Source organism: Lathamus discolor, chromosome 3 (genome assembly GCF_037157495.1).
Source record: "Lathamus discolor isolate bLatDis1 chromosome 3, bLatDis1.hap1, whole genome shotgun sequence".
Classification (NCBI taxonomy): Eukaryota; Metazoa; Chordata; class Aves; order Psittaciformes; family Psittacidae; genus Lathamus; species Lathamus discolor.
In genome coordinates, this window is record NC_088886.1 from 107,048,471 (window position 1) to 107,075,287 (window position 26,817).

Sequence of the window (26,817 nt, forward strand, 5' to 3'; positions counted from 1 at the left end):
GGTTGATTTTTTCATGTTCAAACAAATTCCCATCTCCAAGGCATTTTTTTTCCAGGCAATTGCTTTTACCCCATGTTGGAAATTGCTTGTTAGGATGGTGGGAAAGTGGAAAGCAGCTTTTGAGCCCCCAGGTCCAGGTGACACAAAGCTCCAGCCTTCATTACCAAGATTAAAGGGGCTGGGATTTCCTAAGCAATTAAAACCCCTGCCTAATTAAGTCAGGGCTATTAGGCAGGAATTCCAAGGGTTTCGGCTGGGGGCAGGAGAAGGGGATGAGTCTGCAGCCTGGCTGATAGCAAAGGAGCATGCAGGTAATTGCTTAAGTAAGGCAGAATAAAAGGAGAGGTACTGTGGCTCTGCAAAGATGGAAAGCATGTTCTCCATTAAAAAGAGAAGAAAAAAACCAACACATTATCACACCTCTTGCAGATTGCTAAATCAACTGTCCTACCACATCAGCAGCAGATTATCCAAGCACTGAAATACCTGGTGGGGACAAAATATTCAGGCAGGTATTTGTGCATTAAACCAAACCAAACCAACAAACAAACATGCAGTTAAGTCAAAAAAAACAAGGGACCCCTTGGGCACTGGGGCGCTCACAGCCGCGGCAGGAACCACACCAAGGTTTAGGAAAAAGCATCCCTGAGATTTAAAAATGTTATTTTTCTTTCCACCCTCCACCTTTGAATTTCTGCTGCCCGCACCTCCCGCCACTGGCAGCAGATGAAAGCAGCTGCTAAGAGTGATGGAGCATGTGCTACTGCTTTTGTGCTCCCTATCCTACTTTATCATCCCTCCATCCAGGCTCCTGCCTGTATCAGCAACTTCCCCATCTCCCCCTTGGCTGCCAGGCTCCTCTCCCCCTGCTGCGAGGGAAGGGGGGCACTGGGGCCCTCATTTGCATAGTTTTGATTAACTTTATTTTTCACTCTTCTCTTTCTCCTTTCCTTAAAAATAATTAAATACAAATCTCATTAATTATACTTTTAAGTCTACTCTTCGCTGAACAGCTAAACCTCCCCAGCATCACCTTGGCACTGAAAAACGCAGGTCTTGGGGGGCAGCAGGGACCCCCAAACCTTCTGCCATGCCTGCCTTTCCCCCAGCCACATCTACAACTAAAACAGTTGGGAAGAACCAACAAAGATGCTCAAATCTTCAAAATACCCAGGTCTGCGGTGACAGGGATCTCTGTGAGTTCTAATCCTGGCTACAAGTGTTACAGCTCCAGATATACACATATATGCACACAGAAGCCTAAATATATAACTCTGTGTGTGTGTATATTTATATATACGCATATATGCGTGTGCATGTATATTTGTGTATCTGTGCATATATATATATGCTTATCTATGTACGGGTGTATATAAATATATATGTACACGTGCATATGCTGCACTGGGTTAGGGAGAAAGTGAGGACAGTCTCGAAGAATGTGGCATGATTCCATGCATCCACCAAATTCAGACAATGGCATCCCAGCCTTTCAGAGCTGTTTTCCAACTCACACCCCGCTCACAATCAAGCGCCTGCCCAAAAGGGTTGATTTTTAATTTACAGCATTTTTATTGCGTCCAAAAGAACCCCAGAAATTCTCCCATCCTAAGGCAGTTTTGGGGCTCGCCCCTCCCTCCCCCCACACCCCCAGGTTTTGGGAAAACAGTCTTTTTCCTCTGCCCCGCCAGGAGAAAGCAGTGGGGGAACCCCTTGCACCCCAACCTACACAAATTCCCCATGGAAAGGGCGGGAGGTGCTCCCCTGCGCCTGCCAGCGGCCCCGCAGCGTGCACAGGGGCTTGCCCTCCAGGCTCTCCAGCTCAGGGAAGCCCAGCTGGTTCAGGATCTCGTAGACCCCAGCCACTGCCGCCACCTGAAAGCAGAGGGAGAAGAGAGATTTAACCCCCCTGGCACCCTTGGGATGCTTTTGCTACCTCCTGGGTGAAGATGCATGGGGAAGGTCCCCAGCATCTTCCCACATCCAGGTACCTCCCTACCCTCCCACCCCAGCTTTCCTTCATGGAACCATTTATACATTTTATAAGCGTATTCCTTGCTGCTGGGGTCAGCCACCACAGGATTTGTTGGCTTTGGCACCCTTCTGGCGAAAAGCTACAATGGTGCCTTGTTTTTGCTAAAAACCCAGGGATTATGCAGCGGGGAAGGGTGCTTTTGGGGTCAAAGGCTCCTTGTGTATCAGCAGGTTGGGTGTATATCCCCCACTCCAGCAAGTAAGGGGGACAGGAGGCTATCGTGGTTTAAGCCCAGCCAGTAACTTAGCACTACCCAGCCATTCCTTCATGACCCCCCTTCCCTCCTCTGGGTGGGATGGGGCGGGAGAATTGAAAGAATGTAAATCCCACTGGTGGAATTAAGAACAGTCCAGTAACTGAACAGAAAACTGCTACTACTACTACTACTAATAATGGAAATAACAAGGGGAGGGAATATAAAACTAAAAAGGGAAAGGAAAAAAAAACACAATAAACACAAGTGATGCACAATACAATTGCTCACCACCTGCTGACTGATACACAGCCCAACGCAAGCAGCAATTTCCCATGCAGGTCCCTTGACCTTATTTTGGTTTAGGGCAAAACCAGCCTTCAGCAGGATTTGGATTATTTTCTTCCCTTTCTCAAAAACTTCTTCCACTGTATCACCCCACACAATGTATTGCAGGTGTTCTGGAGCTTGCCCCTGTTCCAGTGCAGTCTGGATCAGTCCATGGCAAATGGTAGGGCTGTGTTTCCACCCCTGGGGCAGTCGATTCCAAGCGTACTGGACACCCCTCCAAGTAAAAGCGAACTGTGGCCTGCACTCTGCTGCCAAAGGAATTGAGAAAAATGCACTGGCAATATCAATCGTGGCATACCACTTGGCTGCCTCTGACTCCAGCTCATACTGAAGTTCTAGCATGTCTGGTACAGCAGCACTCAATGGCGGTGTGACTTCATCCAGGCCACGATAGCCTACTGCTAGTCTCCACTCTCCGTTAGACTTTCGCACTAGCCATATGGGGCTATTAAAGGGTGAGCAGGTCCTACTGATCACTCCTTGGCTCTCCAGTCTATGGATCAGCTTATGGATGGGGATCAGGGAGTCCCAGTTGGGGTGATATTGCCACCAGTGCACTGTTGTGGTTGCTATTGTATTGTGCATCATGTGTGTTTATTGGGTTTTTTTTTCGTTTACCCTTTTAGTTTTATATTCTCTCCCTTTGTTATTTTCCCTATTATTATTAGTAGTAGTAGTAGTTTTATATTATACTTTAGTTATTGGACTGTTCTTATCTCAACCCATGGGGTTTACATTCTTTTGATTCTCCTCTCCATCCTGCGCAGAGAGGGGAAGGAGGAAGGTGAGCAAACGGCTGCATGGTGCTGAGTTACCGGCTGGGCTTAAACCATGACAGGGGCAGATGTAAACCATGCATTAAAGATGCTGCATTAAAGATGCACTTAAACCCATGCATCCAGCCAATAGCAAGCATCACACATCTCCACTAAAAGATGGTCCAGCCGCAGCCACCACCTCCTGTCGGGCAATATAAACACCAGCATAACCGAGATGCCGGGGAGGGCACTGGCCATCCCCCCTCCTTGCTGTGACCCCTTCCAGCAAGATGGGGCAGGGGGGGACGGTGAGCAGAGCTGGCAGCCACCGCTTTCATCTCCAGCCCGGCGGATCAAACATGCCAATATGAATTAGTGGTGCTGGCAGAGGCAAGCGAAGGGATGAGGTTTTTCCCACAAAGGCAGGCACTGCCTGCTTAGCACCATGCAAACCCAGGGACAGAAAAACGAATCTCTGCACCATAATAGAAACAAATAATTAAAATAATAAAATAATAAAATTTAAATAATGAAAAAACAATAAAATACAGTGATAAACATAAAATAAAATATAAAACATAATAACATAATTCAAATTACTGTGTCCCCAGCTTTCCCTTCTCCCCTTTAAATCTCTTGTGCAGAATAACCCTCCAGGGAGCAGCACACATACTCCCTATGCCCCTCATCATTTGTGCCACCTCCAAAGTCCCTTTTCCAGGTCTGGAGTGTCTTTCTGCTGCAAATGAACACCCCCCTCCATGACTGAGTACAAAGCAATGTGCCCCGAATAAATCCAGAGCCTACATCCCTCTGAGCAGGAAATATGGTTAAGTTTGGGTCTTTCAACAACCCCCCCATTCCATTTTCTCAGCTGATTCCCAGTTCCCTCAGATGCTCAGTGCCCTCCATCCCTTGTGCCACCTGCCCCAGTCAGGCAGGGCAAAGCAGGGCTGCTTTTGTTATCCTTTCATTTCACTCCCCAACCTGTTTGTCCAAGATACTGTACTTTAAATGTACTGCAAAGAAACCAGAGGTGGGCTTGGGTGCAAGAAGAGCCAGCCAAGCTAACCAAGCCAGGCAGAGGGGTCTGGGGCAGGGTTGGTTGATGGTCTCCCAGCCGCAGATCCTGCAATCACAACTAGCAGATCACAATAAACCCTGGGAAGCTCAAAAGAGCTAAAATGGGCAAATTTGAGGTGGGAGAGCACCCCATCCATGTGGTAGGATACCATCTATCTGCAGTGACCCACCTGGCTTTCCATGAGAGCCACCAACCTGGTGATATGGGAGTTAATCAAGAACAAAGGGACACACACAAAACCCCCAACAACCATATGGAATTCATATACAAAATAAGAACAGGGCTCTACTTCCCAAATGAGCAAGGACTTGGTGGCAGCTTAGGTGGAGAAAGGCTCACCTCGCGCATCCAGAGGCTGAAGGGCCGCTGCCAGGAGTCCTTCTTGTCAAGATGCAGGTAGGCATTGAAGAGGATCAGGTAGATGTAGCGCTCCAGGTACTGCAGACTCCTCAGCTGCAGCATCCGCGTCTCCTTCTCATCCTTGCCCGACTTCCCCTGGAAGGAGCAAGAAACTGGCTGAAATGCCCGTGGCACCTGCTTTGGAAACGCATCTAAGAGGCAGCTCCTGCACCCAGTCCTCATCCGCGGTCCTGCCCTCCAATCCCACACAAGAGGTTCGGTGGTGAAGGACCCACGAGGACCTCCTGTGCTAGGGAAAAGCCATATATACTGTTACACACTGGTCCTCCAACACTCTTCTCCCTGAGGGAGCTCAGCCCAGGGTGCAGCCTCTACTTCACCTCCAGCTGCTGAGAGAGGACCACTCTGGGGACAAAAATAAGTGTATCCTTCCAGCCCCCTCCCACTGTGGCCTGGCAGTCCAGGCTCTCATTACCTTGTGGTTTCTAGCACCTAAAAACTTCCCCTTTACCATGCAGACCTCAAAAATAGATGAGGGATTGCTGAATGTGGTGGGGGTGTGCCCAGGAGCCAGGAACAGATGTCCAGGTGCAAACCGTACCCAAAACCATGAGCTCTTGGACTGCAAACCATTTCCCCGGGGAAAACCCCAGTCAGATTCAGCCTCCGCCACTGAAGAGAGGAGGCCACAGCAGCCACCCAGAGCCCTGCTCTGAGGCTGGGAACATTGCACCTCCTATTACTAGTGTATGTACATATAATTATGCTATTATTATAGCTATAATTTTAAGAACAGATAATCCTTGCAGTGATGCCCCTTCTGGGAATTAATAAATAATAAATGAGGAATAAACAGCCAGCCAGCATAAGAGCCCTGATCCCACAGTGAACCCCGCAGACCATCCCCAAAGAGTAGCAAGTCCTTGCTCCAGTGTCAGCACCAACCCATTCTCAGCAACAAGCCCACTCTACTTTCTCTAGGTCCTTCCCCAGCCACTTGTTGCCAGGGCACACAAACATTTCCACCATGGACTTTTTACATCACAGTTTGTTCACCCAACTTGTACCCCTGTTTGTGGCAGCAGCAAGCAAGTGGTTCTGACCTTGAAAAAGGTGTCTCCTCTGTATTTGCACAGCAGATCCTATTACCATTATTACTATTACTTATGTTTTCATATTATTCTTAGTTTTTATTCTATTATCCTATTATTTATCATTTTATTATTTTCTATTATTTAATTTTATTCTATTACCTTATTATTTATAAATGTATTATTCTATCATCGTCTTATATTCGCCTACTTTTTTCCTCCCAGCTAGGGGTGAAAAGGGGTAGGAACAAACCAAAGCAAGTACCAGAGCACCATATCTTTCCCTCCTGCTTGCCCTAACCCTGCAAAGCCATCGCTGGGCAGGCTCCCACAACTACAAAGCAGCATCACCCCCATGCACACAGCAACCATGCCGTGACACTGCTGGTTCACCCAAGCCTCATGCTTCTCTAAACACTAACCACAGCTTAATTAGAAATCCATTAGGGCAATGCCTAGAATAAACAATTCCTGTAATTCTCTTCAAGCTGCCCATCACTGGGGAAAAAAAAAATACAATAAAAATTAAAATGAAAGCATTTACACATGCCCCCCCCCCAGCCCAGCCAAATCCAATGGGATGGATGGAGCAGCCGAGAGGAAACACAAAATGCAATGACAAAAGTCTCCTCCTCGGACAGAAGGTGCAGGAGGAGCGGATGACTCCCTCCTTATCTCACTTTCCCACTGAGCTGCCAGGGTGAGCTGGATACAGCCAGCCCGGAAACAGGATATGGCCCAGGAACACCCATGTGCTGGTCCTGACCATCAAGAGCCAGGAAGAGGGGCAAGGAGGTCACGGGAATTGTCTTCTGACAAAAACCCACACCAGGAGCAGCCCGGCAAGACTGGTCTGCTGAGCTCTTCCTCCTGGGACCCCCAGGGCTGAGTAGGGGCAGGAGGCAGCAGCAAGGCAGGGATCATTCTGGGTCACTGGAGAACATAATTAAATCCATAAGCAGGCAGCCGCTAGTTTAGCATGGGAGTTTTTAGCTCTGCAGCAGCAAAGGATGCAATAAAGTAGGTGAGGCTTCCCACTGACTACAAGGCCACCTCCCCATAATATATAAAGAGGGGGAAATAAAATTACTTATCCCAAATAATTTCACAGTAGCTATTGCTTTAAATAGTCAGGTCCCCAGTGGTTTGTCCCACAGAGCTCAGGTTTTCTCTCCCAGCCCCCCAGAAAAGCAGAGGACCCCATAAACCAGGAGGCAAAAGCCCAGGGAGCCATGGATGTTACTGGGTGATTAACTGCTTTTGTTTTCCTTCCCCTGGTCAATCATTCACAGTTGTTAATTGCAAACACGGGTCAATGGCAGCTGTGGGCAAGAGCTACAGCAAGGCAACAGTGGAAGGGACATGGAGCAAACCATCCTGGACTGGGATGATGCCGAGCCCTGAGCTCAGCCATCCCATGAAAGAATGGCACAGCTTAAACAAAGGCAAAAAGAAAATATATCCTCTCTCCCCTTCGTCAGCTCCAGAGAAGCTCCCTCATAAAACCGGGCTGCAGCCCACAGGCTCAACAGGCCACAGGATGCTTCCTGAATGGGCAAGGAGAGGTCCTCTCCCGAGCTCAGAGGAGCCTCCGGAGCCTCTGGGGCTGGGAGCGGAGCGGGAAGGACCAGCCCTGCCCTCTGCCGGCTGCGGGATGCGGGACAGCGCCGGGAGGGAGGGATGCTGGGTGGCATATGGGAGGGTGTGGGATGCGGGACAGCGGGATGCTGAATGGGATGCAGGACAGTGCTAAATGGCCAGGCTGCTGAGTGGGATGTGGATGGCACCGGCCAGGCGGTATGCAGGGTGGGATGCAGGATGGCACCAGAGAGGCAGGACGGGATGCTGGCTAGGATACGTGATGGCACCAGACAGGTATGATGCAGGATGGCACAGGATGCAAAGACAGTACTGGGTGACTATGACCGAAAGAGTCCTGGTTCGTCTCTGGTGACATGTTGGAAAGCTTCAGCCCAAGAAACCATCCAGCTTCAGCAGGGCTGGTCCCAGAGCCTGGCAGCACCCTCTGGAACTGTGTGCAGCAGAGCAGGGCAGCCCTGTGCCCGCAGGGAAGAGGGCATGCTCACCTGCCGGTAAGTACAGATGATAATTTCTCGGAGGTGGTAGTGCATGGGTGTCATGGTTTCACTGACTGTGTCCAGAGCCATATCCACCTCTTTCTTTATCCGGTGACCATCGGGCAGGAGCTGGACGACCTTCATCACCACCTGGAGCATAGGAAGAAGCAGCAGGGGCTTTTACTAGGTGCCTCCTCCCTGTGATCCTACTGCTCCATCCCTACCTGTGAGAGGACACAGCCCCTCTGAACAAGCAGCCATGGCTAAAGTAGCAAGGAACAGGCTCGGAGGGGGACCCTTAAAACAGAGTCAGGCCTAAGGACTCACCTCAAACTCCCCTTTGGTGTACTTGGCATCAGGCACACTCACGATTTCCTCCTCGCCCATCTCAGGGATGCCCTGGGACAGTCAGAGGGACAGGCCGTTAGGGACCGCACACCCTGCACCATTCATGCTGCCCAACAGCTTAGCAGAAATGCAGATCCTGAACCCGACTCACCAGGACCTCAGGCATCCCCCACCTCCCATCTGCCTGGGCAGAGAAGACCAAAATTTACCCCCACCACCCGCTCTGCAAGGAGGGAGCCAAATCTCTCCTGCCTTTAACCCTTCATCCTGGAGTGGGAGCTCTCAGTCAGGGTAAAGGCTCACCAGGGAGGTACCCTCACTTCTCCTGAAGCAAACTGGAGGCTAAGGCACAGCAAGATGCCAACATATGGGCAGTGACTCCCTTGCAGCCCTGGCGTCACCCCTGCCCTCCCCACTCTCCTTTTAACCCTCCCTCTGTGCAATGACTGTGCTGAGCTTCCCCGCAGTCCCCACTCCAGCCTGAGCCCAGAGAGAGCTGCAGACCCAGTACGCACATTGAAGTGCCAGAGGATGAGGACACCAACAACCATGGCCGTGGTGGTCCTGCCCCGGCCACTGGAGCAGTTGAACACGAAGGCTGTCCGTGAGTCCTCAGCCAGAGCGCTCTTCATCACCTCCAGCAGCCGGTCAAAGTCCTGCCGGGGGTGAAGCCAGGGGGTTTTTATCAGTGCAGCCCACCACACGTTGGCACAGGCTGCCCCTGCCCTCCCCACCAGGGCATCCCACTTATCCTACAGCCACCAGACTAAAACCCTTAACTTCTTGCTGCTGGATCCAACCCAGCAACCTCCCCCTCCATCTCTGGCAGGCTGAAGGCACTTCCCAGGGACCCTTCCCTGCCTCAGCAAGCACCCCGTGCCAAGCCTGGGCACAGCACCATAGTCCCTGGCCCAGGGGTCACTGAGCACCCAAGTGACATTCACCCCACAGCAGCAGGAATGGCTTGGGAAGGAGGCAGCACCATCCCATCCCCAGGGTACCTGCTCCTTGGGAGCACAGAAGTCAGGGATGGGGATACGGCGGTAGGTCAGCCCCTGGCAGACATTCTTCTGCTGGCTAAATATCTCCTGCATGGTCAAGCAGCTCTTGAACATCTTCATCTGCTTCTCTGCCTCCAGGTACACTTCCAGCCACTTCTGGCACTTCAGCAGGTCACCCTTCAGGGTAGCCTCTAGTTTCTGCAGAGGATGGAGAAACCCTCACCGTGAGACCCACTCCTGTTATTTTTATTGGGGGGGGGGGGGGAAATTTAAATACTTTATTTTTTCAGATGCAGGCTGAAATCCCTCTCAAACACCCACCAAACTCAAAACCCCCAACCAGGTCCTGCACACCACTCCTGCCCAGCACCTCCGTCCCCACCATGCTTGATGGGAGCCTCAAGAGCCTGATCTTCCACCACCCCAGGGCAGCTCCTCTGCATGGTCACGCTGCTGCTGGCGGCCAAGCTCCTCACTGCTTATCTCCTCTGGACACCGAGCTGGGAACATCTGCTCTCCCCTTTCCCCGGGTGCCTTTTACCCTCACTTTTAAGCCACACAATAAATTCTTTGGGGGAGGATCTCCGCTCTGCTCTGTTTTTGCAAACTCTTACACAGTGACAGCAAAGGCAGGACTCTATTTTTGCAGTATGATAAAGAGCAGGTCAAGCACCCAGTTTTCCATCAGCAGGGCTTTCTCCATCCTCCAGCAGACATGGAGGGCACAAGCTAAGCATGGCATCCAATATGACTACTGCTCCTCATTGCCAGAACTAAAAGAACCCAAAACCAGAAGAAGCAGCTCCAGGGGCTGAGAGACTATCAAAGCCTATGGACATGGCCCATGAGGGCTCTATGGGAGGGGGACATCTGCCTTTCCTGGATAGGCAGAAACCCCCATGCACAAAGCATCTCCCCAGTGGGCAAGAACTCACCTCCAGCTGCTGTGGCGATGCAGTGGGTACAGGGATCAGCTCCTCCAGGTGCCCAGGCTCCCGCAGTGTGTAGATCTGCTCGTTCCCCTCCAGGACCACTTCTTCCCGGAGGTTGATCCAGACGATGTGGGCGTGCTTTCTCTTGGCATCAGTCAGGTATCTCAGGACGCTCCCCAGGGTCTAGGCGAAGGCCCAGGCAAGGATGATGGAAGGGCAAGGAGCCCATTACGAGGTTAGAGATAGGATTAGCATGCCTCTCACCTTGGAGCTGGGCTGCGCAGTTCCATAGATAGGCATCTTGGGCACCCGTCGGAAGTTGGCCACGTTCATCTCCTTGGCAGTGCTCAGCACATCTGGGCAGAAACGCTCATCTGCCACCTGCAGCAGAGCAAAGCCTGGGCAAGGGCTGCACCCCCCAGCACTGTATCTGCCCTTTTCCCATTCATGGGTTTGCAGAAATGTTCCCAGCACAACACAGCCTCTCACCCGTAGTCCTGCTCAGAAGCTCCCAAACCCTTCCAGCACCAGCAAGCCAGGGCTCAAAGCCACACGGCTGCATTTCAAAGGTGGGAGATGCTCTTCTTGAAGCAAGACAATGCTAAAGCAGCAGCAAGCCACCAACAGCTCTGGCCTCCTTCACCCAGCCACAGCCAAGGACTACTAAAACATGAAGCTGCAGCTAGGCTAGCAGCTTAGGCTTGCATCATGGGGTGTTCCAGCATCATGGTACCCTGCGTCTGAAGAGCCAGACACATCTGTGTGCACAGGGGGTCTCTGGCCATATGTCCATCCTTGTCAAGGATGCCAGCAGGACATGGACCAGAGACCCCAACAGAGACCTGGAGAGCCCAAGACTCGGCACCTGCCCCCTACAACAGGGAAGCCCCTTTGCTTTTCCCACCCCACCAAACATCTTTGAGGATGAGCATCCCAGGAAAGTGCCATTCAAGGGACAGTGAGGAGCGGCCATCCCCACCCCTACATCCATGGGAGGTACTCACCAGTACTCGTGTCCCCTTGGTGATGAGATCCCCAGTGATGGTGAGCTCCGATGAGTTCATCTCCGCCTGCAGCCGGTAGAGCTCGGGGTGCCGGCACATCCACCTGCTGAAGCTGAGGGCAAAGCCCAGGGGGTACTGCCGGCGGGGGGCCGGGGAGGGATGTGCTGTCAGCCCGGGCTTGCACCCCTGCCCAGATGCAACCCACAAACCCACCAAGAAAACCCACATTTGCTTGAGAAAACTCAGAGGTGGAGAGTCCTTCCCTCCCACCGCATGTGGAAGCCAAAACAAAGGGCAAAGGAGGAATTTTTGGGTTGGTGGTTTTTTGTCTTTACCTGCTCATGAATGTAGTAGTTGAAAGCAATCAAGTAGAAATAGCGTTCAAGGCTCTGCAAAGTCCTCTGGAGAAAATACTCTTTGGTGCTCTTCCCCTGAAAGCAAAGGCAGGTGGGATTCGTGGTGCCCAATGCCAAACAGTCCTGAGCCCCAAGCAGACCAGAAGGCTGGGGGAAAAGCCATACACACACTTATTTGCAGCTGACTTAGAAGAGAGACAAGCAAGCAGCAAAGAGGACCGAGGCATGTTTTTTATGGAGCAGGTTTTCTGGAGGGAAGAGGGGAAAGACAGGCAGAAATGCCACTTAAGCGGCTCAGAAGGTTTTTTTGCGTATTCATGTTAACTTCACCAAGCTGTTTGTTTGGAAAGAAACTACTTCCAAATGGGAAGGGGCTGGGAGGGGGAACATACAAAACCCAATCTGGAATGCAGTGTGGGGTTTGGTTTTGCAGTTTTTTGGTTTTTTTTTTATGAAACATTTCAAGGTTTCCATATTAAATGATGCTTAAAGACATAAATTTGCATTTCAGCTCAAACAAAATCTTCCCTTTAGGCCAAGGACAAACTGGGAGCAGTTCCAATCAGACCCAAGGAGCGTTGCTGTCCCAGGGAGATACACTGTCCAGCTGCTAACCAGAGACTCAGACCCAAGGGGAGGAGGATGGTTAACACAAGGTCCTGCCCGCATCCCAGCCACCTCCAAAGCCTTCAGCAGAGATGCTTGGGCAGAAACATCCCTTGGGAAAGGCATCCCCTTGCCAGCAATGCCATGAGTAGGGATGGGGGAAGCTGGCTGGAGACATCACCTCCCAGCCCCATGCACCGGGTAGCACAAGGAATGGTTAAGAACCTCTCAGGGACCCCATCTCTGCCTTCAGAACCCATCAGAACCCATCAGGACTCACTCCAGGGTCAGCATCTCATGGAGGATGCAGACCCCCTAAATGATGGGTGACACTAGGCAATCAAGAGCAATATGGGCTTATTAAATAGAAACATAAGCCACACACCCTGTAACAGCCTCCATTTCCAAAAGCCTCCTTTTTTCCTTCATGCCCAGAAGCATCCTAATGCCTATGTAGCTGGCTTCAAGCAAGCACTCTTCTTCATCTTCACTATCACCTTCCCAAACCAGGCGTGTGCCCCAGCACAACTATCTCCTCCCAGGGATGCAAGCTCACACCCTTCAGGATTTTCCACAATTCAGAAACCCCATCCACACTGCCTCAGGGCAGAGGATTTGTACATCTGAGCATCCTATCCAATAAACTAACCTGCAACGCTGGCACCAGCAAAGGTTCACCCAGCACAGGACCCACGAGCATCCTTGGAAAGCCTGTCAGGAGCATCCTTGGAGAGCCTGACAGGACCCCACTTCCCCCAGGGTACAATGGAAAATCCTTTAAGATGGGGCTGTATACATATGGAGATTGGCCTGGCAAGTGGGGTTTGTCCACCTCTGACACTACGTGGCTGACATATGAATATTTACTTGTTCTCGGCAAGAGAAATCCGGCCTGCTGTCATTTATCAAGAGGCAGAGTAGAGGTTTTTGCTCTGGAAACTCAAAACAAAGCCTGCAAGGATGGAGCCATGCAGGGATTTTGGACAGCACCGGTGGCGGAGCGACATTTCCCCCCAGGAGCTTAGGTTCCTGTAGTCTCACCCAAGTTAAATCTCTTAATATTCCCACTTAAATAGGCTTTTGATGAAAAGGGGGATGATCAGCTCATGTGTCAGCCATGGAGAGCTCAGTACCACGGGGATCCGACTGCAGCTCAGCAGCCTAGGCCAGGATACACCTGCCCCTGCAACACCATCACTTTAGGCCTTAAATCTCTGCTTTTGTCCGCAGCGCAGGGCAGAAAACCACAGTCCAGCATGACATCATCCCTCAGTGCCCAGAAAAGCCTTTCCTCTCCCCAAAATCAAGTGCGGCTCTGCCAGCTCAGCTGGCAAAGCCCCTCGGTATCACCTGCAGCCCCTCCAGCCCTACCAAGCTCAGGCTGTGTTTTCAATAGCCAAGCATCAGCTTCTCTCCCCTCCTCATCCTCTTTCCTCCAGCATATTTTCCTGGCCCCCTGCCATTGTTTAAACCTGCTCTCGCTCCATGCAGACTTCAAATAAACACTTCTCATAGGTAATTTACAGCAGTCCCCCAGCCGTTTTTTTCCCCAGCATCCAGGATGACATAGAGCAGCCTTTCCGAGCAGGGAAAAGTCAGGGAAAGGCTCCGAGGCAGCAGGAAAATCCTGTGCCCAAGCCTCCCAGCTATACATGAGACTGCCTGCTATCATATGAGCAGCACCAAACATACCCAAATTCACCCTAAAAGGGGGCAGGGGTGTGGACAAGTGTGGGGTTTGCCACTAAACACCAATAAAGTGGAAGGAAATGCTTTCTTTTCCCATTGCTTAATCCTTTTTCATGGTGTTTCTGTGCTCCAGCCTCTTTACTTTGGATGCACGACACCTGTTTTCAGACTGCCTTTTACAACCAGTCCCAGCACTTCCACTCCACATTCAGCAATAAATGGGAAAATTAATCTCCAAAGAGGCTGAGAAAGGGGAAGCACTTCCATTTAGAACATCCACCCTCCCTCCATCAGCTGCCTGGTGAGGACCCCGCGGGTCAGACAGGGGAGACTACGGCTTCCCAACACGGAAAACCACCCTGCTGACTTTTCAAAACAAAGGGAAAGAAATCTGCAGATACAAAAGCATGACCTTGAGTGATTACATGTGCAGGAAAACCTCTCAGCAACAATCCCTCCCAGCTCCTGAGGACTTCCACCAGCCAGGCTGGTATCAGTTTTTCCACTTTCAGACCTGGTGAAACCAGGGCATAGGATATTATTCGCCCCCAAGGTCATCTACCACAAGCAGCCGCAAAGCCCAAACCAGCCAGCTTTCCCTCAAATCCCAGCCTGCTCCGTGTTAGGGCTCTAAAACAACCTGGAGGGATGAGGGGGAAGGAAAAACAAACGTAAAAAAGAGAGAAGCTCCACAACCTTCCAGGTTTGACATCGCTGGGAAGTTTCCAGCTCACAGGAAGCTTTGGATTTCCAGAATTTACATTCTTCCCATCCCCACGCAAAAGCAGCTCAATAAATTACCCTGTGCAGGCAGCTTGCCTCCGGGCGATCCTCTAATTAACATACCTGGATCTGATAGTCCTCCCCAATCCCTTCCAGCTTCTTCTTGTATTCATAGATGGCTTCCTTCATGTCATGCATCTCCGAGCAGCAGGTAATGGCAGCATCCACCTTGCAAGGAGCAAGCAGAAAGCTGCTCAGCAAACCCCAGACTGGGGGGAAGACCAACTGCCCCCCCTCTCATCCACTGTGAGAGGGATTTTGCTGGCACCCCCTTACCTCCTCTACTATCTGCTGGCCTTTGGGGACCATCTCAATGAAGGTCTGGATGACCCGAAGCCTGTCCCTGGGGGATGCTTTAGGCAGGTGGGGGAGACTGGGGTGGAGAAGAAAGAGATCAAACCGGCCCCAGAGGAACAGGCATTCCCTCAACCCCGGCCCCAGGGGCTGCGCCACTTACTCAGGCTTCTGGGCAGCTCCTCGGTGGTGGTGGAGGATGAGCATGCCCATGGCCATGGCCAGGTTGGTCCTGCCCACGCCGGTCTGGCAGCTGAAGAGCAGCGCTGGTGGGGGTCTGCCAGGGTCCCGCAACAGCAGACTGGGGCTCTCCTAGGAGAGGGGACAGAGGGATGGAGACCACAGAGACATCCATGACCACAATGGCCAGTGTGGAGATGACAGCTCTGCCCAGGCACAGAGGGGTGAGTGGCATCTCCCCTTTGCTCAGGGAATGGTGTGTATGGCCCAGGACAGCACAATGGGCCGTCAATCCACTGCATCCCCCTGCCCCATGCCCTCTCCAGCCATGGCAGACATTGGTCTGCCCACCCCACCAGAGATGTTCCTACCACCAGGCCCCAAGCCACTGGGATTTCATCTCCCAGGCTAAAAAAAAGAGAGAAGAGAAGCCCTGCCATTGAAAGCCTTTGCTCCAAACCCAGATCACTTATCCCAAACCCATGAAGGGAACAGCCACCTGCACAGGGATAAGAGGCGGCAAGGGATGGTCATCTCCAGCCAGGGGTAGGGGTAAGCAGCTGGACAACATAGGTTTCTCCAGCAGGGTCTACAGCAATGCGAACAGAATGCAACGGCAGGCACAAGCATCTCCTAACAGGCAGTGTAAAACCAAAACCAGAAGATGCTGCTCCCACACTCCCCAATTAGTGCACTTGCTCAGGCAGAAGAGAAAATCCCAACCCAAGGTGGCCCCATGGACCAGGCACTATTCTTAAGCTCACCCTGAGGAAGTGGATGAAAGTGTCAAACTGCTCCTCCAAAGGGGCTCCCTCAGCAGGCAGGGGCAGGCGGTGGTACCTGGGAGCACAAGGACAGCCCTTGTTAGGAGGAGAGGAGCATGGCTGGGGCTTTGTCCCCACCACCATGAAGGACACATGGCTTAAAAGGTTATCACAAGCTCAGCTTGCAAAAGCAAAGCCACCAACCACACATGAGGAGGAGGAGAAGGGGAAGCACCTGTAGGAGGGCAGGAGGAAGATGGGTCTGCGATAAACCTCCTCTGTCACCTGGATGTCCTCCTCGCACTGCACCCGCACAGCGTGGGGCTCATCCCGCAAGCGCTCAATGTCATTGTAGACATAGTAGATGCTTTCGCTCAGCTGTGCAAAGTCATGGATCTGGAGGAGATGCGGAGCCCCATTAAGATCCATGGGGTGCCCATCACCTCTGACAACCCACCCACCTCCCATGGGGTGATGACCCCCTCCCATCCCACCTCACCTCCTTGCGGATGGCCAGCTCCAGGCTCTCTGCCCGAAGCCCCTGCTGCAGGCGCTGGAGGTTCTCATGCAAGTTCTCCTTGCCCCGAGGGGTGTAGGACACGAAGTCCCCCTCCAACCGCAGGAAGACCACAGGCTCCTCACGCACGCAGAAGAAGACGCATTCCTGTGAAGACGGGGAGAGGCTGCCCGAACGCTCTCTTACCTTTTCCCACCCCAGTTTCCACCCTCCCACCAACCTTGTGGCCCTCTCTCTGCAGCTTCTGCAGCACGAGCTTGAAGCCGTTGAGGCTGGGTTGTCCCATGCCAAACACAGCATAACCTCCTTTGGCTTGTCGGAAATTGGGAGCGCCACAGCTGCCAGTAGTGTTCAAGACGTCTAATTTGCCATATACGTCCCTGACCATGAAATATTTCCCCTGCAAAAGAAGAAGGGCAGAGAGAAGATGGGGAATAAGTGGATTTGAGCGAGCAATTTGAACACAGCTGGGAATAAAAGTGGCTTTTTCTTGGTTAACTTCAAAATCAGCCCCAAAAAAACCTGATGTCACCAAACCCCAGGCTGAAATGAGTTTGGCATGGGGTGGTGACGATGCTCACCTGCACAAGGTAGTGTTCCAGCGTGGTGTCAGAAATGCGTCCCACTGTGTAGTTGGCCTTCAGCAGGTCATCGTGGATCTGAAACTCCTCCCTGCAGTTGTACCTGCAGAAGCCACATGTGGATGGATAGAGTTAAAAAATAATGGCATAGGTAAAGAGTAAAAAAGCAGTATATAGGGAAGAGGGTGCAGAAAAACAGAGGTCTGGAGTTGCAAGAGGCTGCCACGGACTTACGTGATGACCACAGGTGCCACTTTGTTGGTGATGATGGACTTGGCCTTGTTGTTATGGAACCCCAAGGTCTGGAAGGAGTGGATGCTGAGGGAGCGCTGGTCCTCCATGCTGCCGTCGCCTGGCACCCTGCTCTCCAGGGGGGATGCCGAGACTGCCTGCTGTGCTGCGCTGGCGGTCGTACCCATAATCCGTGGGCAGCTGCACTGGGACGGGGAGGCAGCAGGGAAAACAAGGAGGGAAGGAGGGAGAGGGAGGGAGAGGAACTTTTTTTTCAGCTGCTCCTGGTTCAGAAAGGGAAAATCCCGGGCGGGCGCAGGGCAACCCCCCGCTGACAGCCGGCAAGGAGAGGCCCTTCTAGGAAGAAATGCTAAGCAGCCCTTTCCCTCCCACTCCTGCAAGCGGCTTTCTTCCTCCCTGCCTGCCTGCTATGCAGCTCCCTCCATCGGGGAGGGTCCAGACCCGGAGCAGCTCAAAGCGGGGCTGAGGAAGATGGGAGGAAGGAGAAACACTTGATCCGGCCCCTAAAATCTGCTGAGTCAGCAGATGGCACTGCAGAGGGACACAGCAGCACAGCCCTTAGCCTTACCTTCTACTTCCCCAGCACCTGTAAACCACTCCAGGATCCCTGCTTGGAAAACGCTTGAACAGTGGTAAATACTGCTAAATATTTAGTAATTTAGGAGCTGGCCAGCATGCCTGGAGCAGCAAGTGAGGGAGGCTCCAGGGAGTTGTTCTCCAAGCCAAGCTGTGCACACATATGCGCGCACACATGCGTTTTGATGCACACGCAGGCAGAGGAAGAGCTGGGGAGCAGGGTGTGAAGTGCTCACACGTGATTTTGCAGCCTCAGAAACTGTGGGCAGCAGCAAGGAGGAAAGGTGTCCCCTGCAGAGAAGCAAGTAATTCTGCAGTGCTGAGAAACCCCCTTGATTGCACTGGAGGCATCAAGAGCCTGGAGGCAGTGGGATGAGGTATTTCCTCCAGCAATTAATGAGGGAATCTGAAAGCTGCATTTGAAGCAGCTGGCTATTCCCATACTGGAGAAGCACCCACTCTCCCAGGGCAGGCAGAGGACCCTGAAAGCAGCTCCCCCTCCCCAGGGAGCTCATCCCTAAACAAGGATGAAAGCAAAAAGACCAGCACGGGGCAGGGGACTGGCTGCAGCCAGGAGCATCCTGCCACACTCGACCGGTCCAGGACAATGAGCTGACTGTCTGCATCAGTCAGGGCTGGATCCTGGTAACCAAATAAAGTTAGAGATGGCAAAGGGGTAGCCTGGATAAAAAACAAAAACAACAAAACAACTCTGCCCACCCTTACTGACATGGTCCCCAATAAAATCTCCTTTGTACTGATGCTGCATGTGGAATAACCTTGGCAGCATCCAAAGGGGGATGGTACCCGCTTGGTGGCAATGCACAATGCTGGAAAACCCAGAGTAACTTTAACCCAGCTCTACAAATGCTTTTGCAGCTGCTTCTGCTGCCTTGCAAGCAGCACAAGATCAATCCCTTACTGCAATCCCAGGGAATGTGATGCCCCCAGCAGCTGCAAATGCTTGAAAGGGGGGAAAGCCTCCGGAAAATGTGCTATTTCAAGACAGCCATGCGCTGGCACAGATTTTCCCCTCCTCCCCATCTTCTTTCCCCGCTCCACAGAAAACTTGTTGCTCCACCATGGATTTTCTGCACCATTAGACAGCCTGGTTTCTTTAATACACAAGAGAAAGGAGGGCAAAAAAACCCAGCTGCTTCAGGCCAGTGCCATTTCTCCACATCCCCTTACGCATTTCTTTCACATGAACACTGTCAGGGCAAAAATAAAGCAAAAAAAATAAAACATAGGGAGATTTCAAGTGTTTCAGAGCAGGCACTCGTGCCTTTGGAGACCTCAGCCAGCAAGCAGGAGGGGGGCATTGAGCCAGGATGCTTCTTACTTTATTTTGCCCAGAATTGGTGCATCTTTTCAAAAGCAGCCGGTGCAGCCCACAAGCCATACCGATCCTTCTGGGTCTGCTCCAGCATCCCCATGCCAGGGGATGAAGACTCAGCCCTGCAACTTGCAGGCAGGCACAGGCAGCTTCTGTATTTCCTCCATCCTTCTCCCCTCCACTGCAGTCACCCGCTTTCACCATAAATGCCCCAGGGATACTTTTTTTTGCCTGACAAACCACACCAGCAAATAACAGACATAAAAGACGTCGGGCAGATTTGGAAATGGTCTTTCAAACCACAAAATGAATGGAGAGAGGAAATCACATTTCAGCTTCTTTCCCCCTCTCAGCTGGGCAGACAAAAGCAAGCATCTGTTAGAAAAGTACCAAAATTACCCAAAACGGGTGCTCTGGGCAACCACGGGAACTGCTCTAAAAAGCCACGGGAAGAGGGAAGTGCTGGTGTTATCCATACAGGAGTAGCTATTTACTGGTACTGCTGCTTCCAGAGGGAGTAAACGGGCTTACACACTCCTAGTGCCCGACCTGCAAGCTGCGACACAAAATGGGATAGGTGTGGAAAAAGAACTCTATCCCAGAAATCCAGATACAATGATCCTGCCTGAAAACTCTTCTAAATATCACCAGTAGCTGCGAGGAGAAGAGATGCAATGGAGCCACCATCACAGGCCAGCCAAGGGGGCAGGAGTCCAGCCTGGGAGGGACCAGCTCAACAAAGGGCTCTGGATTAGCCCAAGTATCAGGTGTTTTTCCCAACAGTTGAACCCAGTTAGCAAACCCTAAACAAGTGCTTTAGGCAGGCAACTTACCCTTAAAAAAAAAAGTTAAGTTTTATTATTTTATCTGTAATTTAAAGAACCCCAGTGCATCCAGCATCTCAGCCTGGAATACTAAGATCTGAATTATTCCCCAAAAATCAGACACCTTGGTGAGGCTTTGCTGTTTTCAGGCCACTGCAAGAAATCAGGGCGCTCAGAAGCAATTTGCAAGGGTTTTATGACGGTGTTAGCCATCAGCCAGGTCAAGCCAGTTTTGAGCATTTCTTTACAAAGCAAAACGCTGTATTTAGGGTGTTTCTTTCTAAAAGAGAGAGGATGCAGAGACAAAATGTCCTGCACTGCACCCTTTCCTCATGTCTGTAATCTTATCCCCAGGGTGAGAGGTGCAGGGACAGACTCCAGAAATCCTCACCCAGCCAGCTCATCCCTGCCAGCACTCACAGCCCTAATCTCAGAGACATTGTGGCCGTGGCTCACTAACAAAGAGCCCATTTTCTCCCCAGCCACAAAAAAAGACGGACACCCTGCAAGAGGGCGTCCCGCCAGAACAAACCAGCACTGTTCTTCTCCAGGTGTTTTGCCTACATTCGAAGCTCCAGCAGCCGCCAGTTAATTATTCCTGCTGCCTAATGAGAAAGCAGAGCCTCCAGGTGGGCAATGTATAGATGTTTCCCTTCCCCTGCAGACCAGCCCCACTGAGCATGGGGTGGATGGGGCACACCGGAGGAGCTGCAGACAACACCAGGATGCTGCTTGAGCATGCTGAGGGATGACAGGCAGCCTCTCCCACACATCTGCCATGTTAAGTCTCAATGATGTACAGTGCTCAGCCCCCCACATCCCCACCTCGCAGAGCCGCTCCTCTGCCCACCACCCAGCACAGGAGTTATTCCCTCATCCAGGGACCTGGCAAGGACTCAAAGCCAGAACAAACAATGGACTAAATATAGTGGGGGGCGGTGGGGCTACAGCTGCAGGATGCATCTGCACTGGCCTCCACTATGAGGAGGAAGCGTGCACTTGCCCGGCCGCCTCATTGTCAGCAGGAAATAAATCAAATAAATCTCCTTCCGTGCATCCTCAGGTTATTTTATAGGTTTGGGTTTGTTTTGTTTTTTACATGAAGTGCAAAGCCCTTTAGGAAGCAGCAGCAACTGCAGCATCCTCCTAATGCATCCATCCCTCCCCTTGGTGTGGGGCAGCCCTAGCAGCTTTTCGGCACCGGACCAGCAAGGATGCATCCACAAGGGATCAATCAAGGGGCATCTGGCACTGCTGACCCAAGCAGGGAAGCAGGAAACACTGCAGCGGGTGGAAGGAAGCCCCAGCGCTGCCACAGAGGCATGGCTGAACCCTGAAGGAAGCGCTGGAGCGGAGCCCCAGGCCCCAGCGTGCTCTTTAACCCTCTCTTTCAGAAAACAGTGAAAATAAAAGAACACACAAACAGACATTTGCCAGGGGAGCCTGCGTGTGTTGGGAGATAACCCAGAGCAGAGGCTGCGTGGGAACGGGGCTCCTGTTGTTCCAGGTGATGCCGGAAGGAAGCAGCTTGGCTTATTAAAAAAACACAATAAAACAAAAAAGAAAGGTGAGAAATAACATCTCAAGCCATGGTTTAGCTGAAACACGCCGTTCGCTTGCTGAGCGGCAAGGGTGAAATCAGGCAAGGCAGCAACACAACCCAAGACACTTTAAACCTATCCAAAAGCACTTTGCAATGGGAAAGGAAAAGGCTCAGGAAAGCCAACTTTGCAACAGACAGCTCTGATTTTACAAGCCTTGATTGTCTTACTATGATTTTTAAACCCGCAAAAGCAACCGCCCTCCATTCTCACGGACTCTGGGCTCCTCAGAGAGCCCGCGCCGACAGCCAAAAATACAACCGAATAATCAGCATTTCCTAGAAAGTACAGAGGTATTTCTCAATCGGGCCGAGATCGGTGCTGCTAATCCCCTGCATGCCCTGTGCTCTACCACTGGCATCTGCCAAGGAGGAGGGGAAAGCATCAGTGGGATACCTTCCCCCATATCCAAGCAGGAGCACCAGAATAACAAGGACCCAGCATTACACACCCCCTTCCCTGACGTACTCCTGCCTTTTGGCAGAAAACTGAGCGCCACATCCCTGTCTTCCACGTGACCAACCCGCCTTTACTTACTTCATTTAAAAGTCTTTACCCTGAAGTCAGGGAAAGCTGTTTGAGACGGGGAGGAGGGGATAAAGAAAAGGCAACCAGGCATGTCACCCCAGAAACGTGGGTGTGACTCTGCACCCCACCATAGAAGTAGGCACTGATGGGGAGGATGCTGGGACCCGCTGGGAGGTACTGGGAATGGTACCCAAGCTGCAACCCTTGCTCTCAAACCTGGTTTACAGTAAATCATAAATCAGCAGTGTCAAACCTTCCTTGCTAAGAAAAGCCTCAGGCAGCACATGGGAGGAATTAAGATATAAATATGTCTCATCAGCAGGACATGGCTTTTTTGGCCAAGCCACCACAGCTTCGCTCAAAGCTCACCTGTAACAGCTAACACAGCCCAGGTGCAGGATGCTCTTTGGATAAGTAGCTACCACATGCACCCTCTCCCCTGCAATAAGCATCTTTATCGTGTTTTTTAAAGGGGATCCTTAGCAGGTCCCCTCACATATTCCACTAGTCCCCAGGGTGCTGCTCTGCATGCCAAGACACAAGAGAGAGTTCACTGCACAGCACACAGGAGATGCTCAGGCCCCCTGCTATGGAAGCAAGGGGTTTTGTCAACGGAAAGAGGAACAAAGCCCTAATTTGCAAGTGCCAGAGCTGGCAGTTGTGTCGTCAGCTCACTGCCGGTGGTTTCAAGGTCTGCGAGCATGCTTACTGAAGTTTCCTTTCAATAGTGCACAGAAGAAAAGCCATCAAGGATGGAGATAAAGGCCAGGGGCATCTCCAAAGAGACAACCACCCTGCAGCCAAGCTTTCCTCCAACACAAAGTGCTCCCCAGCTCACCAGGAAGCACCACGGCCCCACGCCCAAACCCACTCAGCCAAATCTTCCAGCCAGTGCTATTTCACTCCTTCCCACTGGAAGTTTCGCTGTGTGACCCTGTACAGGCTGGTGGCCGGGGGGGGGCCGCCCCACAAGGGTGGGGAGGCTGGGGTGGCACCCACGGAGCAGCACCACGCTCCCAACCCTGAGAGGCTCAGCGCCACGACAAGCCTGGCCAGGGCTCTTCGGGAAGGCAAGGGCTATGATTTTGTGCTATTCCTAGCTAACCACCGGCTCCCCTCCCGACGGGAAGGCTGGCGGAGCAATGGGACGGCTCCATTTACACGGGGCCGCTTTTCAAAGCCGGGCTGCTGCAGACCACACCTTTCGCAAGACAAGCAGCACCTTATGCGCGCCAGCACCCGCCGTCGCACACGCCTTTGCACGCTCGGTGGTTTTGCATGCGGGAGCGCACGGAGCTCATGCTCCTGAGCTCTCCCCCACCCCGCTCTCCTTAATAAAGAGAAATCGAGCAAATCCAGGGGTGTTTGCTCACAAGAGAGACCTGCCAGTTATTTTTAGGCCCCGTGTCATTTGTGCAGACATAATCACTTCCTGCCTTCCAGGAAGGAAATGTCCCACCACCGCTGCCTGCATGCCTCCCCCTGCCTGCCTGCTCCCTCCTCAGGCAATGCCTGGCCCAATCCCAGCCCAGCCACCCCAAAACTTGCTGCCTTCTCCCCCAGCTCGCAATCCAGAGGGGTTAGCAATCAAGGTTGGGATGTATCAAGTGCCGCAGTCCAGAGCGCTGCAGGAAGATGGTGCTCACCCCCGCCCCGTGCTTAGAGGAGTGATGCTCTGGGGAAAGCACAGAGGAAGAGGTCCGGAAAAGTCCGGCAGCCATAGGAAACACAGCCTGGATGTAGTTTCTGGAAGCTTTCAGCCCCGATAGCTACAGATCCTGGGCAGGAGCTTAGTGAGAGTAGGCAGCCTTTCCTTCTAGGATATCCTCCGCATCCCAGCTCTGCCTGGGAGACATGGCAGTGCGGGTGACCCCAATCCTACATGGGGCAGAAGCCCACCAGGCTCTGCAACGTACCATGCATGAACATACCAGAGAGAAACTGACTGCTGAGTGATTCCAGCTTTCCTGCTTCTCCTATGCTCCCCAAATGGGATGCTGCAGAGCCAAACTCCAGATTGGGATGCTCCCGAGCAGGGAAGGAACTGTGGTTACATCTGCTCCTCTTCCTACTCTATCCTCATCCTCCAGCAGAGAGCCATCCCACAAATCCCCATTTCAAAGCTGGCTTCCCAGATGGCCTTTGGGGGTGTAAGGGAAGCAAACCAACAGATGCGCACACCAAAACTCACTTTGGGGCACTCCAGCCGCAGCAGGCACGGCTAGCACCAGCAGACAACCACACTGGGCTTCCCGCCTGGGTCAGCCTCCTGCAGGGCTGGCTTCCAGGCAGCGAGAGGGAGAGAAAAGCCCCTTTTAAATAGGAAACAGGACTGCAAAGGCACAGGAGCTGGGAAGACACCACAGGGCGGATGCTGGGCCTCAAAACTACTTATCCATCTATTTTCTAGAGGTTTCAAGCACAGCATTGGCTGCAGATAAAACCTCCTCGACCACGCTGGGGCAACTCATGCCCACACCGTGGGGTTTGTTTTCCTGGGGCAAACTAAAGCTTCCTCCCATCATCCCCCGCCTTGGCTCCGGGGTGAAGGGACCCCTGCCCAACAACACCCCTGGCCCCGCAGGAGGAAGGCTGCTCCGAGCAGCGGCACCCACCCCCCTCTCCCGATGGGGGCTGGCAGCAACCTTCCTCCCGCCGGGGCACGCCGAGGTCCCGACGGGCTCCAAGCCGGTACCCCACGCCCCCTCCATCCTCTTCCCCATGCACCCGGCTGCGAAATTACCCCCACCCGCCGCGAGAAGGGGACGAGCAGGGGAGCCTACCCCGGGGGCGAAGGGGTGCCCGGCCCTGGCGCGGGGGGGATAACGGTACCTGGCGGCAGCTCCGGGCTCAGCTCCCGCGCCGGGCTGGCCGCGCCGTCGGGCACCCCATGGGGGCGGCGGGAGCGGGGTGGCGGCAGCGGAGCCCCGCGGCCGCCCCGACCGCCGGAGCCTCGGCGGGGGAAGGAGGCGGAACCGGAGGAGGGGCAGCGCTGCCGCTTGGCCCCAGCCGCGCCCGCCGGCTGCCCAGCGCCGCCCCCCGCTCACGGACACCCCCCCGCGCACAGGCCCGCCCCACCGCCGTGCCCCAGCGCGTTGCTCCCCCTCAGGGACCCCCTGGCATGCAGCGTCCATCACCCCGGAGACCTCCGGCATGCAGCATCCCCCAACCCACAGCACCCATCCCCTCGGGGACACCCTGGCACGCAGCGCCCATATTCTCAGGGGCCCCGTGGCACGTTACATTCCCCGGCCATAGCACCCATCCTTGAGGGGATCTTCCAATACACAGCACCCTTTAGCCACAGCATCCGTCCCCTCAGGGACCCACAGCACACTGCATCCTCCAGACAACAGCCATCCATCCCCTGGGGGACCCTCTGGCACGGAGCACCAATCCCCCTCAGGGACCTCCAGGCATGCAGCATCCCCCAGCCACCACACCCATGCCCTCAGGGACCCCCAGCACATAGCATCCCCCAGCCACATTAATCCTTCATCACCTCCTGTGTCAATCCCCTCAGATGGACAAGGGGCTGGCAAATGCCATCACCACCTCAGAGAGGTTCAGAAGGACACCGCAAGTTTTGGGAGCACCGAGGCACTGTCCGCATCTCTCAAAGCCAAAATGCTCTTTTCCTTCAGAGAGTAGATGTGCGTGATGGGGACCAGGGCAAGGGATACTGCTGGATCCAGGCTGGGACTGGTTATGAAGTGGCCTGCAATGAGCCCTTACCTCCTTGCTTTATCATGCCAAGGTGGATTGCACCCCAGAACTCACACAGGGAAAGTATAGGTCCAGCACTCACTTGTGCAAGCAGTCAGCACAACTTTTAAAGCAACCTGAGAGCTGAAGCCCCCTTGCAGCCTGCTGGATATAGAACCCCCCTGCCCAGCCCCAGAAGATCTCCTCTCCCCCATGCTGCTGAGCAGTCAGGTTCCAGGGCTCTTAACCACAGCTAGGCTGGGAAGCGGCTGCCCAAAGTGAAGTTAGGTATGTAGCATTGCTTTCACAGACCCAAACGCAGCAGTTTGGCTTAAAAGTAAGCCACCTGCTGAGCCTCCATGCTTGGCCTTCCCATCTAGTGGGAGGCTTACAGGGCATGGTAGAGAGGCTGTTAGATCTGGAGGCATCCTCTGAAACACCAGGGTAGCTCCAGCCCCCCAAGTCTCAGAACAATCCCACCTTGAGTGGCTTGGGCCACTCAAATGCCTGGGGAAATAAGCTGCTGCCCACTCAGCTGTTCCCTAACACATACAGGCACCGTGATGGGTTCCTGCTAGGACTCTGCCAGTACCAGCAGGGCCAGCAACAAGGTCTATTCATCTTCTGTTAGTTTCCATCACAGCACAAAGCCATGAGATGACTTCAGGCTTCCCTCTGCCAACAGACACTGCACTTATTCTGCTGCCACGGGAAGATGCTGTTTTAGCTAATCCATAAAACCCCAAGTCCTTCAGCTCCCAGCTGCCTTCCCCCCATTTCATTTGTGTTGACCCCTGAGCCCTCAGAGGGCCCCATGTAGGAGGACCCCAGCCCCACCTCCCTCAGAGACCCCCAATGCCCCAGCACTACAGCCTTGCTCAGATGCAGCACCATCCGCAACTGCTGCACTGCTCCGGGAGGCACCGCCGAGTAAGTGTTTATGGGGCACCAGCAGACTGAAGGAAAAAGAGAAAAACGACATTAACACGT

The 26,817-nt window shown here is 52.9% G+C and overlaps 1 protein-coding gene across 2 annotated transcripts; it reads right to left on the reverse strand.

The window, feature by feature from the left end:
- Window positions 1–1,548: 1,548 nt before the first annotated feature.
- On the reverse strand, window positions 1,549–25,094 carry PALD1 (phosphatase domain containing paladin 1). Of its 2 annotated transcripts, none has more exons than XM_065671048.1 (20): window positions 24,955–25,094; window positions 17,240–17,437; window positions 17,006–17,108; window positions 16,645–16,824; window positions 16,407–16,571; window positions 16,143–16,303; window positions 15,908–15,983; window positions 15,127–15,275; window positions 14,946–15,042; window positions 14,733–14,837; window positions 11,571–11,666; window positions 11,236–11,370; window positions 10,496–10,612; window positions 10,235–10,414; window positions 9,300–9,497; window positions 8,814–8,954; window positions 8,278–8,349; window positions 7,960–8,100; window positions 4,761–4,916; window positions 1,549–1,875 (listed from the first exon to the last, which is right to left on the reverse strand). In XM_065671048.1, exons 2-20 carry the CDS (start codon window positions 17,422–17,424, stop codon window positions 1,726–1,728), a joined length of 2,607 nt encoding a protein of 868 aa, XP_065527120.1. In that variant the 5' UTR covers window positions 17,425–17,437; window positions 24,955–25,094; the 3' UTR covers window positions 1,549–1,725. The 2 variants fall into 2 exon arrangements, with proteins under 2 accessions (XP_065527120.1, XP_065527121.1); XM_065671049.1 differs by having other exon boundaries at window positions 17,240–17,442.
- Window positions 25,095–26,817: the final 1,723 nt, after the last annotated feature.